General features: G+C 52.1%; 1 protein-coding gene across 5 annotated transcripts in view; it reads left to right on the plus strand.

Moving 5' to 3' along the window:
* LOC140391483 (ankyrin repeat domain-containing protein 10-like) overlaps nucleotides 1-17519 on the plus strand; it is a 122402-nt gene extending 104883 nt beyond the window's left edge. For all 5 annotated transcript variants that reach the window (XM_072475999.1, XM_072475994.1, XM_072475998.1 and 2 more), the window contains one exon: nucleotides 15584-17519. In XM_072475999.1, coding sequence (XP_072332100.1) covers nucleotides 15584-16053 — 470 coding nt within the window. In that variant the 3' untranslated portion in view covers nucleotides 16054-17519. The remainder of the gene's footprint in view (nucleotides 1-15583) is intronic.
* Nucleotides 17520-17750: the final 231 nt, after the last annotated feature.

The following is a 17750-nucleotide window of genomic DNA, read 5'->3' on the forward strand; positions in this document are numbered from 1 at the left end:
GAACTTTTTTAAAGTGCTGCTCAGTAAGAAACTGCTAGTTTCACACTAGAACTCAAGAACAATCAAAATTAGTGATCTGGTCTCTCCATAATCTCGGACCTCCAAATAAATCCTCTGTGTTTGAGTCATTATCAACTCCGATTGAGACCAGATCACCTGGTTTTGTCGATCATGGACCGTCACCTTCATCAGTACCCATGACCTGTGTTCTTATTCATTCTCAATATGTGGCTAGACCAGCATTTATTCCCCACCCTGAATTGCCCTTGAGAAGGTGGTGGTGAGCTGCCTTCTTGACCCGCTGCAGTCCGTGTGGTGTAGGTACGCCCACTATGCTGTTAGGGAGGGAGTTCCAGGATTTTGCCCCTGCGACACAGTGAAGGAACAGCAATATATTTCCAAGACAGGGTGGTGAGTGACTTGGGGAGCTTCCAGGTGGTGGTGTTTCCATACACTTTTTATGCCATTGTTTTTCTCTAAGATGTTGGTTGCCATGGGTTTGGAAAGTACTGTTGAAGAAGTCATGGCAAGTTGCTGCAGTGCTTTTTGTATATGTACCCACTGCGGGCACTGTTATCAGCTTTTGCAATTTCCAAGTGTTTGTACCGAGCAGAGTTAGAGTGGCTGTTTTACTGTTGAATTTGAAGTGGATTTCCATGGGGGAAAGTTAGCCTCTTCACATTCTCTCATTAATATCAGGGAGAGTGAAAGGAGGCAGGGTTAGTGACCCAGCAGCTCACACCTCACAGCTAATGAGGCCACCTGGTCCTCTGAGACTTGTGCATCTCCCTCCTGGAGAGCTCTCTCCTTCAGGCTCTGCTGTCACAGAGTAGGAAGAGGTAAGTGATCATCAGTTTTCCGTTGCTCTGTACTCCGCTAATTAAAGACAAATACTTTCCATGTTGGAAATGTGAAATAAGAACAGAAACTGGTGGAAATGCTCAGCCGGTCGGGCAGTATCTGTGAACAGGGGATGGTTCTGGGTGATAACCCATTCTCAGAACACACATTAAATATGTTCTGCTCTAGCCATAGTTACTTTAATACAAATTGAGTTTATTCCTGGAGTTCAGTGGAAAGAACCGGCCTTCAAAATTTCAAACGCAAGTTAGCGAGCAAGGCTGTTGCTTGGGAATGAGATTTAGACAGATTGGAGTTTTGCGTATTACTTGTTTAATTAAATATATCACCATTTTCCCCAAGGTGCTTTGGAAGAAACATGGGCAGGATTGATCCTGAGCCAAAGGAAGTGACCAAAGATGAAGGAAATAGACTCGACGGTTTACATTTGATTCACCTCAGAAATCCAAACAATGGGGCAGCACGGTGGCACAGTGGTTAGCACAGCTGCCTCACGGTGCCGAGGAGGGCAGCACGGTGGCACAGTGGTTAGCACTGCTGCCTCACGGTGCCGAGGTCCCAGTTGCGATCCCGGCCCCGGGTCACTGTCCGTGTGGGGTTTGCACTTTCTCCCCGTGTCTGCGTGGGTTTCGCCCCCACAACCCAAAGATGTGCAGGGTAGGTGGATTGGCCACGCTAAATTGCCTCTTAATTGGAAAAAAATAATTGGGTTCTCTAAATTTACAAAAAAAAGAAATCCAAGCAGCTAAACTCATCCAACTTTGTGCACTGGACACAAACTTTATGGCCTGTGCAATACAGTTTCATAAACATTCCTGACTTGGGATAGTGAGTTTCCGGCTGATCAATAAACAGCAAGCATTGTTCCCCTTACTGGACAAAAAAACTTAACATTGGTTAATAAATACAAATTTATTTTGAAATGTTTTTCAATGATTAGGTTAGATATTTATAATACAAACTAAAGTACAATATACTGAGAAGATAACGTAGCTGGCTAACAGGCTTGGTGCTGGATTCTCACTGGGTGATAGTCTCACTGATGCTGGATGATGGGCAATTGGACCAGGGGGTGTTGCACCTGGTTTTTGGTTTGGGCCTGTCTGTGACGACCCGGAGATGGGTTACGGCAGCATTTTGGATGATCTTTATATTTTAACTCCACATTCTTGTCTTGATAAATCAACAGTTAAAAATATTTCTGTCCCGGTGTGAACTGAACTTTAAGCAGGATGTGGCATTTAGTTTACCACCTCTAAAATTTGGGCTGGATTTACCCGCTGTTCATGACAGCGAGAAATTCCAGCCCCAAGCCGGTGCACGAGTTTCCCGGCAACGAGCGGTGTTGTCACCGGGAAATCCTGTTGACAATGGCGGGGTCGGTAGATTCCGCTGGCGGGCGCTGAAAAACACACGGCGGGGTGCTCAGTAAGTCCCACCCATAGTTTATATCACTCTTAATGTAAAAACCTAACAGGTTTTAGTACATTTATGAAAATAATAGATTTGATTTATCTATAGGGCAGCACGGTGGCACAGTGGTTAGCACTGCTGCCTCACGGTGCCGAGGTCCCGGGTTCGATCCCGGCCCTGGGTCACTGTCCGTGTGGAGTTTGCACATTCTCCCCGTGTCTGCGTGGGTCTCACCCCCACAACCCAAAGATGTGCAGGGTAGGTGGATTGGCCACGCTAAATTGCCCCTTAATTGCAAAAAATTAATTGGGTACTCTAAATTTATAAACAAAAAAAAGATTTGATTTAACTATGCTGAAAGCTGGATGAATATTAGGTTCCCGACCATAACATGGACCTTCCCGTTCCAGGGGTAAAGTATGACCTCTCTATTTACCTCTCACTCTTTCCCTGCCCTCCGTCCCTTTGCCTTCTGACTTGTGCAAGGTGGAGATCGTTGCTCTTTCTGTGTTGACATCTCTCGGACTCTGCAGTCAAAGGATTAAGCTGTGCTCCAAGACATCACCCTTTTTATAAACGGGATCGGAAAGGTTGGCAGGGCTAATCCCACTGTCTGACCCAGGCAGGACGGTAATTAGGAAAGGTTTTCATCATTTGATGCGCAATTGTTTTATTTCAATAATTTTCTCTGCAGACGATTTCATTCAGAGAAAGGACACTTTTGGTAAATATTTTTATTCAGCTTCGTAGATACCCTTCTTGGTCGCACGTGTAAGCTGTTTAAAACATCGTGATCTGCAAATGGCTTTGGGATGATTAATTGCTTCAACTAAAATAAAGCCAGAAAATAATGAAATCAGTCAGCATCTGTGTGTAAAGTGGGCAAAACCAACATTAACTTCAAGGTATAGGTAATGGGTTAGTCTCTGGTTAGTTTGATAATGTGTAACTTAAGTCTCTTTGAAAGGATTGAATATAACTTTGTTATCGACTTTCATTCCAAGAACAAAATGTTTGTTTAAGCTGAAGTATGTGAAATGAATTCATCTACACCTCTTCCAATAATTTTGTATTTGTGTTGCTTTTCTGCACTCGGTGTTGCAACAATAAAGAAATATTAATGTCTAACTAACATGTTGCAGCCCATTAATCCAGCTAATTTCATTATTTTTCCTATTGTCCTTCCTCCCTTCTCTTTAATGCTTCTCACTGTTCCCAGGCCAGAGAAGGCACCCCAGAGATTCTCCTGTCACTAACATGTTTGGTAAAAGTGATTGGGATGTTGGGAAATTTCCCTGTTTCAGCGTGGAGTGGGGTAAATGCATTCTCCGTTTAGCATTCTCTCCCCTCCCGCTCCCCCATAATGCTGCAGTCACAACCTGCATTCGGAATGTGGACAATCCCAGTTATGATCCCAGTACTTTGCTGACATACTGCACACACTGGGAAAGTTTACTATTAACTTGTACAGGAATCTACAGAAACCTTGTTTTATTTCCATTCCATATTGTGCAAAGGAAAGCTCTTTACTGCTGCGATCAGTTTAAAAGTTTAAGACACCCATCCTTATCTTCAGATCTCGGCATAACCTCCACCCTCCATCACTGCAAACTCCTCCCATTCTGGCCTCTTATGCACCCTCTGATTTTAATGTCCCCCCCCCATTGATAGCCTTACCTATGGCCTCCTTTGATCCGAAGTGTGGATTTCCCTGATGAGATCTCCTCACCTCTCTACTTTACTTTATTTTAAAAATGCTTCTTATAATCTTGTTCTTTGAGAAGCTTTCGCTCATCTGTCCTGATGTCACCTGTGGCTTGGTGTCCAAATATTGATGTCTCTCTTGTTGGACACTTTAGGACACTGCTACTGCAAATTTGTAGTTTGCAAGAAATAAAATGATAATTTTCATTAGTTCTGAGTAAACCTCCCATAAACTTGAACCCATCCAACCTTCTGCTGCCTTTGTCCTCCTCCTTTGTCCACTTTGAATAGCCTTGCCATTGGCATCAGCTCCAGGCTTTCACATTTAAAATTCTAGTCCCTGTGTTTAGATTTCTCCATTGCCCTGCCTCTCGCAGTCTGTATAAACTTGTGCAACCCTCCCAGCCTCACTCTGTCCATTGCTCTGTGCTGTCTACCCCACCTGCTTTACCTCAGAACAGTCGCAGGAGCCTTCAGCCATTTAGGTCCCAAACTCTTCTGCTCCTGTGTCGCACAGCTTTTGGTGAACATTACAGCCCCATTGTTTTTAACTACTGAATTATTTTTCCTTACTTTGCTGTGGAAGTAGGTTTGAACTGATTTCTACAGTAAAGGTGCTATATAAATGCAGTTGGCCACCCTATATTGGTGATACTTTGTTATTGAATATCCGCAAAGGAATTTTAGCTTAATTGAGCCGGTGAGAATATTTACTGAAGGTGACCAAAAAGATGTCACTGATCTTTAGAGTTTTAAATTTCTCCCAGGAGAAACTGTTTTGTGTCACAAACTGAAAAACCGTGTGTGTGTGGAATAAATAGATTGACGTGCAACAGAAGTTCATCATGAATAAGATTTTATACCGGACGATGTAGCATGCCCACGATGTTCCTGATGGGGAAGTATCGCACAGGCAGATTTATGTAATTCAGTTTAAAATTAACTGCAAATCACAGCTTGACCTGGTTTCCAAATTGAATTGCAGATGGACTGAAACACTGCTTGAATTTATATTGTTTCAATATGTTCTCTGAAAGAAAATCCTTTTATAATTCCTTTCAGCCTTTTTACTGAAACGTGAACATTACAGTTCCTCACGTGGCCACGGGTATGGGAATATTGCTGGACCAGGTGAACAGTGAAATGGGTCAGAGTTGCAGCTGATAATCCCATTGAGCCAGTTTATCGCACCTCGGGTGCAGTGGCCAAATATTTCTTCAACAGACTGGCGATTTAGGAGTAATTATTTCCACCCTTGATACAGTTGGGACGGGAACTCACCCCAGTCGCAGTCTCGCCAGACGCAGCCTGCTGATTGTTTGGCTCTCTCTGATTATCCATTTAGCTCCTGTGTGTTCTGTAGACTCCGGTATTATATCCACTCAGTGGCCAGAGCCTCATTTCAAATCCTCCTCCAATGCCCTATTAAAGGGTAAGATTATGGAAACCAGAGTCCGTCTATCTGACTCCTCTGCTGACATCCAACGGCAAGACCCTGTTAATAATCAAAATTCTGATATAACGACAGAAAAAGAATGAATTTGTCTTTCTGTTTGTTGTTGGATTCAGCTACTATTAAAAGGCCCTTCATTGCTGAATATTTAAAACATTTCTACAATTCTCTTGCTCCTTCCTACACTGTAACGTCCTACACTGTAACGTCCTACACTGTAACGTCCTACACTGTAACGTCCTACACTGTAACGTCCTACACTGTAACGTCCTACACTGTAACGTCCTACACTGTAACGTCATACACTGTAACGTCCTACACTGTAACGTCCTACACTGTAACGTCCTACACTGTAACGTCATACACTGTAACGTCCTACACTGTAACGTCCTACACTGTAACGTCCTACACTGTAACGTCCTACACTGTAACGTCCTACACTGTAACGTCCTACACTGTAACGTCCTACACTGTAACGTCCTACACTGTAACGCCCTACACTGTAACGTCCTATACTGTAACGTCCTACACTGTAACGTCCTACACTGTAACGTCCTACACTGTAACGTCCTACACTGTAACGTCCTACACTGTAACGTCCTACACTGTAACGTCCTACACTGTAACGTCCTACACTGTAACGTCCTACACTGTAACGTCCTACACTGTAACGTCCTACACTGTAACGTCCTACACTGTAACGTCCTACACTGTAACGTCCTACACTGTAACGTCCTACACTGTAACGTCCTACACTGTAACGTCCTACACTGTAACGTCCTACACTGTAACGTCCTACACTGTAACGTCCTACACTGTAACGTCCTACACTGTAACGTCCTACACTGTAACGTCCTACACTGTAACGTCCTACACTGTAACGTCCTACACTGTAACGTCCTACACTGTAACGTCCTACACTGTAACGTCCTACACTGTAACGTCCTACACTGTAACGTCCTACACTAACGTCCTACACTAACGTCCTACACTGTAACGTCCTACACTGTAACGTCCTACACTGTAACGTCCTACACTGTAACGTCCTGCACTGTAACGTCCTGCACTGTAACGTCCTGCACTGTAACGTCCTGCACTGTAACGTCCTGCACTGTAACGTCCTGCACTGTAACGTCCTGCACTGTAACGTCCTGCACTGTAACGTCCTGCACTGTAACGTCCTGCACTGTAACGTCCTGCACTGTAACGTCCTGCACTGTAACGTCCTGCACTGTAACGTCCTGCACTGTAACGTCCTGCACTGTAACGTCCTGCACTGTAACGTCCTGCACTGTAACGTCCTGCACTGTAACGTCCTACACTGTAACGTCCTACACTGTAACGTCCTACACTGTAACGTCCTACACTGTAACGTCCTACACTGTAACGTCCCACACTGTAACGTCCCACACTGTAACGTCCCACACTGTAACGTCCCACACTGTAACGTCCCACACTGTAACGTCCCACACTGTAACGTCCCACACTGTAACGTCCCACACTGTAACGTCCCACACTGTAACGCCCCACACTGTAACGTCCCACACTGTAACGTCCCACACTGTAACGTCCCACACTGTAACGTCCCACACTGTAACGTCCCACACTGTAACGTCCCACACTGTAACGTCCCACACTGTAACGTCCCACACTGCTCAGTCCGAGACTGTTTACTTGTCTTGAATGTTGAATTCTCCAATAACAGTTGTCTTGATGGAGCCAATCCCTGCTCCGGTGTGAATCCCCTCTGGCACCCGTGCTCGCCCCAATTCTGACCTTTGTCTGTGCACTGACCAATAATGACAGAACCATTAGCCATCCCAGCCCTACCGCCCCTCCCCGAACCCAGTCCCCGATACCCCTCCCCGATACCCCTCCCCGAACCCAGTCCCCGATACCCCTCCCCGAGCCCAGTCCCCGATACCCCTCCCCGATACCCCTCCCCGAGCCCAGTCCCCGATACCCCTCCCTGAACCCACACCCCGATACCCCTTCCCACTCCCCGATACCCCTCCCCGAGCCCAGTCCCCGATACCCCTCCCCGAGCCCAGTCCCCGATACCCCTCCCCGAACCCACACCCAGATACGCCTCCCCACTCCCACTCCCCGATCCCTCTCCCTGATACCCCTCCCAATTCCCTCCCCGAACCCACTCCCCGATTCCCCCTCCCCGATTCCCCCTCCCCGATACCCCTCCCCGATCCCCACTCCCCGATCCCCACTCCCCGATCCCCACTCCCCGATCCCCCTCCCCGATCCCACTCCCCGATACCCCTCGCTGAACCCACTCCCCGATCCCACTCCCCAATTCCTTCTCCGATCCCACTCCCCGATACCCCCCCAATCCCACTCCCCGATACCCCTCCACGATACCCCTCCCCGACCCCCAATCCTGGTCCCCCTCCCCGATCCCCAATCCTGATCCCACTCCCCGTTCCCCCATCCCGTTCCTCTCCCCGATCCCCCTCCCCGATACCTCTCCCTGATCCCCCTCCCCGATACCGATCCCTGTCCCCGATACCCCTCCCCACTCCCCCTCCACAAGCTCCTCTCCCTAAATCCCTCCCTTGTCCAATTGTCTCTCCCCCATTTTAAGAAAACATTATTCAAAGCCATTTCTTTAACCAAAACCTTTAGTCCGTTTTCTTGGGTGGTATTTGATGGGGGTTTCACCGGCAACTGGAGAGCCGGCGAGAGTGACAGGGGTCCCGCCCGGAGGCAGGAGACTGGGCGAGAGTGACAGGGTCCCGCCCGGAGGCTGGAGACTGGGCGAGAGTGACAGGGTCCCGCCCGGAGGCTGCAGACTTGGCGAGAGTGACAGGGTTCTGCGCGGCGGCTGGAGACTTGGCGAGAGTGACAGGGTCCCTGCCTGGAGGCTGGAGACTTGGCGAGAGTGACAGGGTTCCGGAGACTTGGCGAGAGTGACAGGGTTCTGGCCGGCGGCTGGAGACTTAGTGAGAGTGACAGGGTCCCTGCCTGGAGGCTGGAGACTTGGCGAGAGTGACAGGGTTCCGGAGACTTGGCGAGAGTGACAGGGTTCTGGCCGGCGGCTGGAGACTTAGTGAGAGTGACAGGGTCCCTGCCTGGAGGCTGGAGACTTGGCGAGAGTGACAGGGTTCTGGCCGGCGGCTGGAGACTTGGCGAGAGTGACAGGGTCCCGCCCGGAGGCTGGAGACTTGGCGAGAGTGACAGGGTCCCGCCCGGAGGCTGGAGACTTGGCGAGAGTGACAGGGTCCCTGCCTGGAGGCTGGAGACTTAGCGAGAGTGACAGGGTTCTGGCCGGCGGCTGGAGACTTAGTGAGAGTGACAGGGTCCCTGCCCAGCGGCTGGACACTTGGCGAGAGTGACAGGGTCCCTGCCCGGCGGCTGGAGACTTGACGAGAGTGACAGGGTTCCGGAGACTTGGTGAGAGTGACAGGGTTCCGGAGACTTGGCGAGAGTGACAGGGTCCCTGCCCAGCGGCTGGACACTTGGCGAGAGTGACAGGGTCCCTGCCTGGAGGCTGGACACTTGGCGAGAGTGACAGGGTTCCGGAGACTTGGCGACAGTGACAGGGTTCCGGAGACTTGGCGAGAGTGACAGGGTCCCTGCCCGGAGGCTGGAGACTTGGCGAGAGTGACAGGGTTCCGGAGACTTGGCGAGAGTGACAGGGTCCCGCCCGGAGGCTGGAGACTTGGCGAGAGTGACAGGGTCCCGCCCGGAGGCTGGAGACTTGGCGAGAGTGACAGGGTCCCTGCCCGGCGGCTGGAGACTTGGCGAGAGTGACAGGGTTCCGGAGACTTGGCGAGAGTGACAGGGTCCCTGCCTGGCGGCTGGAGACTTGGCGAGAGTGACAGGGTCCCGCCCGGAGGCTGGAGACTTGGCGAGAGTGACAGGGTCCCGCCCGGAGGCTGGAGACTTGGCGAGAGTGACAGGGTCCCGCCCGGAGGCTGGAGACTTGGCGAGAGTGACAGGGTCCCGCCCGGAGGCTGGAGACTTGGCGAGAGTGACAGGGTCCCGCCCGGAGGCTGGAGACTTGGCGAGAGTGACAGGGTCCCTGCCCGGCGGCTGGAGACTTAGCGAGAGGGACAGGGTTCTGGCCGGCGGCTGGAGACTTGGCGACAGTGACAGGGTCCCTGCCCGGCGGCTGGAGACTTGGCGACAGTGACAGGGTCCCGCCCGGAGGCTGGAGACTTGGCGAGAGTGACAGGGTCCCTGCCCGGCGGCTGGAGACTTGGCGAGAGGGACAGGGTTCTGGAGACTTGGCGACAGTCACAGGGTTCTGGAGACTTGGCGACAGTGACAGGGTTCCGGAGACTTGGCGAGAGGGACAGGGTTCCGGAGACTTGGCGAGAGTGACAGGGTTCCGGAGACTTGGCGAGAGTGACAGGGTCCCGCCCGGAGGCTGGAGACTTGGCGAGAGTGACAGGGTCCCTGCCCGGCGGCTGGAGACTTGGCGAGAGTGACAGGGTTCCGGAGACTTGGCGAGAGTGACAGGGTTCTGGCCGGCGGCTGGAGACTTGGCGAGAGTGACAGGGTCCCGCCCGGAGGCTGGAGACTTGGCGAGAGTGACAGGGTTCCGGAGACTTGACGAGAGTGACAGGGTTCCGGAGACTTGGCGAGAGTGACAGGGTTCTGGCCGGCGGCTGGAGACTTGGCGAGAGTGACAGGGTTCCGGAGACTTGGCGAGAGTGACAGGGTTCTGGCCGGCGGCTGGAGACTTGGCGAGAGTGACAGGGTCCCGCCCGGAGGCTGGAGACTTGGCGAGAGTGACAGGGTTCCGGAGACTTGACGAGAGTGACAGGGTTCCGGAGACTTGGCGAGAGTGACAGGGTTCTGGCCGGCGGCTGGAGACTTGGCGAGAGTGACAGGGTTCCGGAGACTTGGCGAGAGTGACAGGGTTCCGGACACTTGGCGAGAGTGACAGGGTTCCGGAGACTTGACGAGAGTGACAGGGTTCCGGAGACTTGGCGAGAGTGACAGGGTTCTGGCCGGCGGCTGGAGACTTGGCGAGAGTGACAGGGTCCCTGCCCGGAGGCTGGAGACTTGGCGAGAGTGACAGGGTCCCTGCCCGGAGGCTGGCGACTTGGCGAGAGTGACAGGGTCCCTGCCCGGCGGCTGGAGACTTGGCGAGAGGGACAGGGTTCTGGAGACTTGGCGAGAGTGACAGGGCTCCGGAGACTTGGCGAGAGTGACAGGGTCCCGCCCGGAGGCTGGAGACTTGGCGACAGTGACAGGGTTCCGGAGACTTGGCGAGAGGGACAGGGTTCCGGAGACTTGGCGAGAGTGACAGGGTTCCGGAGACTTGGCGAGAGTGACAGGGTTCCGGAGACTTGGCGAGAGTGACAGGGTTCTGGAGACTTGGCGAGAGTGACAGGGTCCCAGCCCGGCGGCTGGAGACTTGGCAAGAGTGACAGGGTTCCGGAGACTTGACGAGAGTGACAGGGTTCTGGCCGGCGGCTGGAGACTTGGCGAGAGTGACAGGGTCCCTGCCCGGCGGCTGGAGACTTGGCAAGAGTGACAGGGTTCCGGAGACTTGACGAGAGTGACAGGGTTCTGGCCGGCGGCTGGAGACTTGGCGAGAGTGACAGGGTCCCAGCCCGGCGGCTGGAGACTTGGCAAGAGTGACAGGGTTCCGGAGACTTGACGAGAGTGACAGGGTTCTGGCCGGCGGCTGGAGACTTGGCGAGAGTGACAGGGTTCCGGAGACTTGACGAGAGTGACAGGGTTCCGGAGACTTGGCGAGAGTGACAGGGTTCCGGAGACTTGACGAGAGTGACAGGGTTCCGGAGACTTGGCGAGAGTGACAGGGTCCCTGCGCGGAGGCTGGAGACTTGGCGAGAGTGACAGGGTCCCTGCCCGGCGGCTGGAGACTTGGCGAGAGTGACAGGGTTCCGGAGACTTGGCGAGAGTGACAGGGTTCCGGAGACTTGACGAGAGTGACAGGGTTCCGGAGACTTGGCGAGAGTGACAGGGTTCCGGAGACTTGGCGAGAGTGACAGGGTTCCGGAGACTTGGCGAGAGTGACAGGGTCCCTGCCCGGCGGCTGGAGACTTGGCGAGAGTGACAGGGTTCCGGAGACTTGACGAGAGTGACAGGGTTCCGGAGACTTGGCGAGAGTGACAGGGTCCCTGCCCGGCGGCTGGAGACTTGGCGAGAGTGACAGGGTCCCGCCCGGAGGCTGGAGACTTGGTGAGAGTGACAGGGTTCCGGAGACTTGGCGAGAGTGACAGGGTCCCTGCCCGGCGGCTGGAGACTTGGTGAGAGTGACAGGGTTCCGGAGACTTGGCGAGAGTGACAGGGTTCCGGAGACTTGGCGAGAGGGACAGGGTTCCGGAGACTTGGCGAGAGTGACAGGGTTCCGGAGACTTGGCGAGAGTGACAGGGTTCCGGAGACTTGGCGAGAGGGACAGGATTCCGGAGACTTGGCGAGAGGGACAGGGTTCCGGAGACTTGGCGAGAGTGACAGGGTTCTGGCCGGCGGCTGGAGACTTGGCGAGAGTGACAGGGTCCCGCCCGGAGGCTGGAGACTTGGCGAGAGTGACAGGGTCCCGCCCGGAGGCTGGAGACTTGGTGAGAGTGACAGGGTTCCGGAGACTTGGCGAGAGTGACAGGGTTCCGGAGACTTGGCGAGAGTGACAGGGTTCCGGAGACTTGGCGAGAGGGACAGGGTTCCGGAGACTTGGCGAGAGTGACAGGGTTCCGGAGACTTGGCGAGAGTGACAGGGTTCTGGCCGGCGGCTGGAGACTTGGCGAGAGTGACAGGGTTCCGGAGACTTGGCGAGAGTGACAGGGTTCCGGAGACTTGGCGAGAGTGACAGGGTTCTGGCCGGCGGCTGGAGACTTGGCGAGAGTGACAGGGTCCCTGCCCGGAGGCTGGAGACTTGGCGAGAGTGACAGGGTCCCTGCCCGGAGGCTGGCGACTTGGCGAGAGTGACAGGGTCCCTGCCCGGCGGCTGGAGACTTGGCGAGAGGGACAGGGTTCTGGAGACTTGGCGAGAGTGACAGGGCTCCGGAGACTTGGCGAGAGTGACAGGGTCCCGCCCGGAGGCTGGAGACTTGGCGACAGTGACAGGGTTCCGGAGACTTGGCGAGAGGGACAGGGTTCCGGAGACTTGGCGAGAGTGACAGGGTTCCGGAGACTTGGCGAGAGTGACAGGGTTCCGGAGACTTGGCGAGAGTGACAGGGTTCTGGAGACTTGGCGAGAGTGACAGGGTCCCTGCCCGGCGGCTGGAGACTTGGCAAGAGTGACAGGGTTCCGGAGACTTGACGAGAGTGACAGGGTTCCGGAGACTTGGCGAGAGTGACAGGGTTCTGGCCGGCGGCTGGAGACTTGGCGAGAGTGACAGGGTCCCTGCCCGGCGGCTGGAGACTTGGCGAGAGTGACAGGGTTCCGGAGACTTGGCGAGAGTGACAGGGTTCCGGAGACTTGACGAGAGTGACAGGGTTCCGGAGACTTGGCGAGAGTGACAGGGTCCCTGCGCGGAGGCTGGAGACTTGGCGAGAGTGACAGGGTCCCTGCCCGGCGGCTGGAGACTTGGCGAGAGTGACAGGGTTCTGGAGACTTGGCGAGAGTGACAGGGTTCCGGAGACTTGGCGAGAGTGACAGGGTTCCGGAGACTTGACGAGAGTGACAGGGTTCCAGAGACTTGGCGAGAGTGACAGGGTCCCTGCCCGGCGGCTGGAGACTTGGCGAGAGTGACAGGGTTCCGGAGACTTGACGAGAGTGACAGGGTTCCGGAGACTTGGCGAGAGTGACAGGGTCCCTGCCCGGCGGCTGGAGACTTGGCGAGAGTGACAGGGTCCCGCCCGGAGGCTGGAGACTTGGTGAGAGTGACAGGGTTCCGGAGACTTGGCGAGAGTGACAGGGTTCCGGAGACTTGGCGAGAGTGACAGGGTTCCGGACACTTGGCGAGAGTGACAGGGTTCCGGAGACTTGGCGAGAGGGACAGGGTTCCGGAGACTTGGCGAGAGTGACAGGGTTCCGGAGACTTGGCGAGAGTGACAGGGTTCTGGCCGGCGGCTGGAGACTTGGCGAGAGTGACAGGGTCCCGCCCAGCGGCTGGAGGGCCGGGGAGGGGCCTACGTTGCCTCCTTTGGGGGAGACTGGCTGAGACGGAAAGATTGAGGAGCTGAGCCTTGTTATCTGGAGTTTAGAAGAATGAGATGTGATCTCATTGAAATGTATAAAATGATTACAGAGCTCAACAGGGTAGACGCAGGAAGGATGTCTCCCCTGGCTGAGGGAGTTCTAGAACCAGGGGACCGTCTCAGAATAAGGAGCAGGCCATTTAGGGCTGAGATGAGGAAGAATTTCTTCATCGAGAGGGCGATGAATCTTTGGAATTCGCTGTGCCAGAGGCCGGGGAGGCTGAGTCACTGACTACAGACAAAACAGAGATCGATAGATTTCAGAATGCCAATGACATCAAGGGGTTTGGGGATATTGTGGGGAAATGGTGTTGAGGTAGATCTGCCATGATCTCGTTGAACACTGCAGTAGGTTGGAGGGGCAGGATAGCCTCCTGCCCTATTTCCTATCTTCCGATTATGCAGCTGTGATGGAGGCAGTGGCTATCTGCTCATAATCCGTACACCAAAGGCCTGAGGTCACTGAACGACCCAGGCCACTGGCAAGTGATATGGGGGAGAGGGGGAAAGCAGCTGGAGCACTGTGGAGTGTGCCCCCCCCCCCCCACCTCCATAATCCTTCCTCATACCAGGTCCATCGATCAGGCACCGAGAGCCTTTGAACAGGAAACCCTCTCCCAGAAGCCCACAAGCAAACACACCACGATTAACTCTTTGGGATACCCACCCAGCGTGTCCCCTGCCCCCTCCTGGAATACCGGTAGCTGTGGTTAAGGTCCCGAGCCCGCCCTGGTGGGACTGACAACTGGGATTAACTATTTCTTGGAGGCTTCACCATGAGTTGCCACCACACTGCAGCCAGAACCATAATCCTTGTGACGTACCGACTCCCTACAACATTCGGAAAACAAAGTTACTCACTTCCCAATTGGGTGATGCTTGACTGTTAGTCAAACAGCTTTATTTTGAACCCATTTTCAATATTTTTTATACCTAATAATGTTCAAAGACAATGACAAAAAACCAATCTGCTTTAATGGGCTGATTAATCTCCCGGGTCGCGCACAGCAGTGTCCTGGAGATCGATCCCCGGAGACTGCAGGCCAATCCTGGAGGGTTGGCAACCCTGTGCCCAGACTTCACCCCCCCCCCCCCCCCCCCCCCCCCCTCCAACAGCCCTACCAGGCCTCGGGGAGGGCACTGAATTATCAGTGCAGGCTGGGAGGGCCGAAGGGCCTGTTCCTGTGCTGTAATTTTCTTTGTTGTTATCTCGGTTAAACTCACTCTACAAACGTAAACTATTGCTGTATCTGTACGGAAGAGAGCACAGAGACTAGACGTAGAATCCCTACAGTGTAGAAGGAGGCCATTCGGCCCATCGAGTGCACCGACCCTCTGAAAGAGCACGATAACTAGGCCCACTCCCCTGCCCTATCCACGTAACCCCACTTAACCGGCACACCTTTGGACACTAAGGGCAATTTAGCATAGCCCAATCTACGAAACCTGCACGTCTTTGGACTGTGGGAGGAAACCGGAGGAAACCCACGTAGACACGGGGAGAACGTGCAGACACCGCACAGTCACCCAAGGCCGGAATTGAACCTGGGACGCTGGCGCTGTGAGGCAGCAGTGCTAACCACTGTGCTACCCAAATGTAAAACAAATCAAACCCATGATCCACCAGTCTCACCCCAGTTTATGTTTGAACAATTCCAAAGCTCAGTCTTAGAATCGGGAGGTGGTGGGAGAGACAGGATCTAACCTTACACTGTCACAACATCAAACTCGTCAAATCAGTGTGAAACGCCATCGCTAACAGCAACGGGATTGCCTGGCCACCCTCTCCCAGTCCCCTGTCACCCTCTAGCCCCCAGCTCGCCGCCTCACCCCAAACCCCCCACCCCTAATCCACTGCTTCACCCCCAACTGCCTGGCCCCCCAACCCACTGCCTCATTCCCAATCCCTGCCTGGCCCCTTGCCCCAACTGAAATCAAAGGGCACAAATGGAGCCGGAGGTGGCATTTTAAAATGAACCTGAGATGTTCCGGTGCTGTGATCGGTGTGTATCTCACCACAGATATGGATGGCTCTAACTACGGGGAGAACCTGGTGACCAATCAGCTCGTCACAAATGGATCCTTCCACAGCTCCAGCTTGTCTCCAGTTGGGGTGAACATCTCCATCGGAGGGTCTGAATTGACTGGCGGTTTCGGCAACGCCCCCTCCCCGATCTACAATGGGAGCGGATTTCAGCCAGACGGAGCCGCTCACAGTGCCCAGCCGCTGTGGGAGACGTGTGGGTCGCTGCATCACAACGGCAGCCCTGGCAGCTGCGTAGCTGGCAAGCCAATGTTACCATCTTGCTACCCAGCTGGGAGCCTGGAAGACCATGACCCACTGCAGTACGGCCACTATCACGGCTTTGGAGACACTGCAGAAAGTATCCCGGATCTGAACAGTATCCTGGAACATTCCAGTTCTATTAAGGTGGAGCAGAGCTATAATAATGCTGTTTACAGTGCAGTTCATCTCTTCCATGGTTCGTAAGCAGCTTACTGCAAGTGTTGCTTCACAGGTGCTGCGTTGTTGCTGCTCTCTCATTGGCCACACTGATTTTATTCACCAGCAGGATTAAATGAAATGCTTGAACGTTTGTTTATATTTTTGTATTGAAATTTAAAATGGTAACGTCTTGTTAAAAACAGAAGCTTTAATTGGGGTCAGTAGATTAGGAGGAGCATTGCAGAGGAACAGGACGAGGCCATTCAGCCCCTCAAACCTGTTCAAGAAGAATTGTTAACCTGAACAGAGTTAATATTTGTCACTGGATTAAATTGACTCAGCGGGAGCAGGGTAGCAAATTGTAAAAAGATAGCAGTTATAAATATCTCTCTTCTAATGGGATAATTAATGTCATTTAAACATTTGGGACAAAACCTCTCATTTAAACTGGCTGCACTGAGATTTTTTATTTGTTGATGGAATGTGGCATCAGTGACGGCTGGCATTTTTACTGCCCGTCCCTAATTGCCCTTCAGAAGATGGTGAAAGCCGTGTGCTGTAGGTACACCCACCGTGCCATTAGGAAGGATTTAAGTTTTAATTTCCTACAGTAATGTTTCGATTTGATGCATTTTAATTGGTGAATATTTCCTCACCTGGGCAATTTGGGGGGTAATCTTTACAGTGATTTTTAGTTGTTGAAAAGCCCGTCCCCTGGTTATACAAGTGAGAACTCCATTCAAATCTGACCAGGGGTGGAATTCAGTAACTAACTGACTGGGCAGGTACCAGATAAAAGAAATTGCTGCAAAAACTTGTCACAAAAACTTAACTGCTTTATTTCTGCCTTTGGAATGAAACCTGCTGCTGCCGAATTACAGGTGTAAATATGAGGGTGAGGGTCTTGCCTTTCGTGCTTTAGGACACACGTTACCATTTTAAGTTCCTTGTTGATAGGTTACAGCTGAATAACGGTACAGTTGTTTTGGAGAACCTGTTGGTGTATGTTATGGTTTAACGGTTACATGTTTTCAATGTGTTTAAAAAGTGGATTCATTTAAAGACACATTTGTGTAATTAACGCCGTTTTTTTGCTATTCTGCGTGGTTCCCCACTTGCATGAACTGCTACCGGTTACATTTCTATCATTTCCAGTCTGTGGATCTTTAAGCAGCTTTCACATGACCTTTGTTTTGTTTTTGCCATTGTGATGGTTAAATCGTCAGGAAAGCCGATATTGTACGTGTTAGAAAATTGAAAGTTTTGTGTTTTCATATCATTATTTTCATATTTTAATTGATAGTTGCGCCTGTAAAAATAAAATGTTTAATTCCAAGAATTTCAGCCTCTAACCACATGCATCAAAAGGCATTTTTATCCTTGTAATTATGTCTTCACTTATTGCACGTTTTACATTTTCATTAAGATACATCTGAGGCTTTTCCTAGTTTTTGTAAAGCAATTGGTGTAGAACAGATTAAATAAAGTTTTTTTTCACAAAACTGTTAAAACATGTCTTCCAAAGTCATTATTTTCATGAAATCCCTGAGCAATTGTTTCTGTCAGTTCACAGTTTTCATTGAAACACAAGAACATTGCGCAAGTTTGTTGGATTCGCATCTTTGAGATAGGTTTTCAGAACTACAATAAAAATATATTGGTGACATCCCATGCCTATAATTCTATTCTCTTATGTGAATCATCATTTCGTACAATCAAAGTTCATGAAAAATAGCCAACCA

The sequence above is a fragment of the Scyliorhinus torazame genome, chromosome 15 (genome assembly GCF_047496885.1).
Source record: "Scyliorhinus torazame isolate Kashiwa2021f chromosome 15, sScyTor2.1, whole genome shotgun sequence".
Lineage (NCBI taxonomy): Eukaryota > Metazoa > Chordata > Chondrichthyes > Carcharhiniformes > Scyliorhinidae > Scyliorhinus > Scyliorhinus torazame.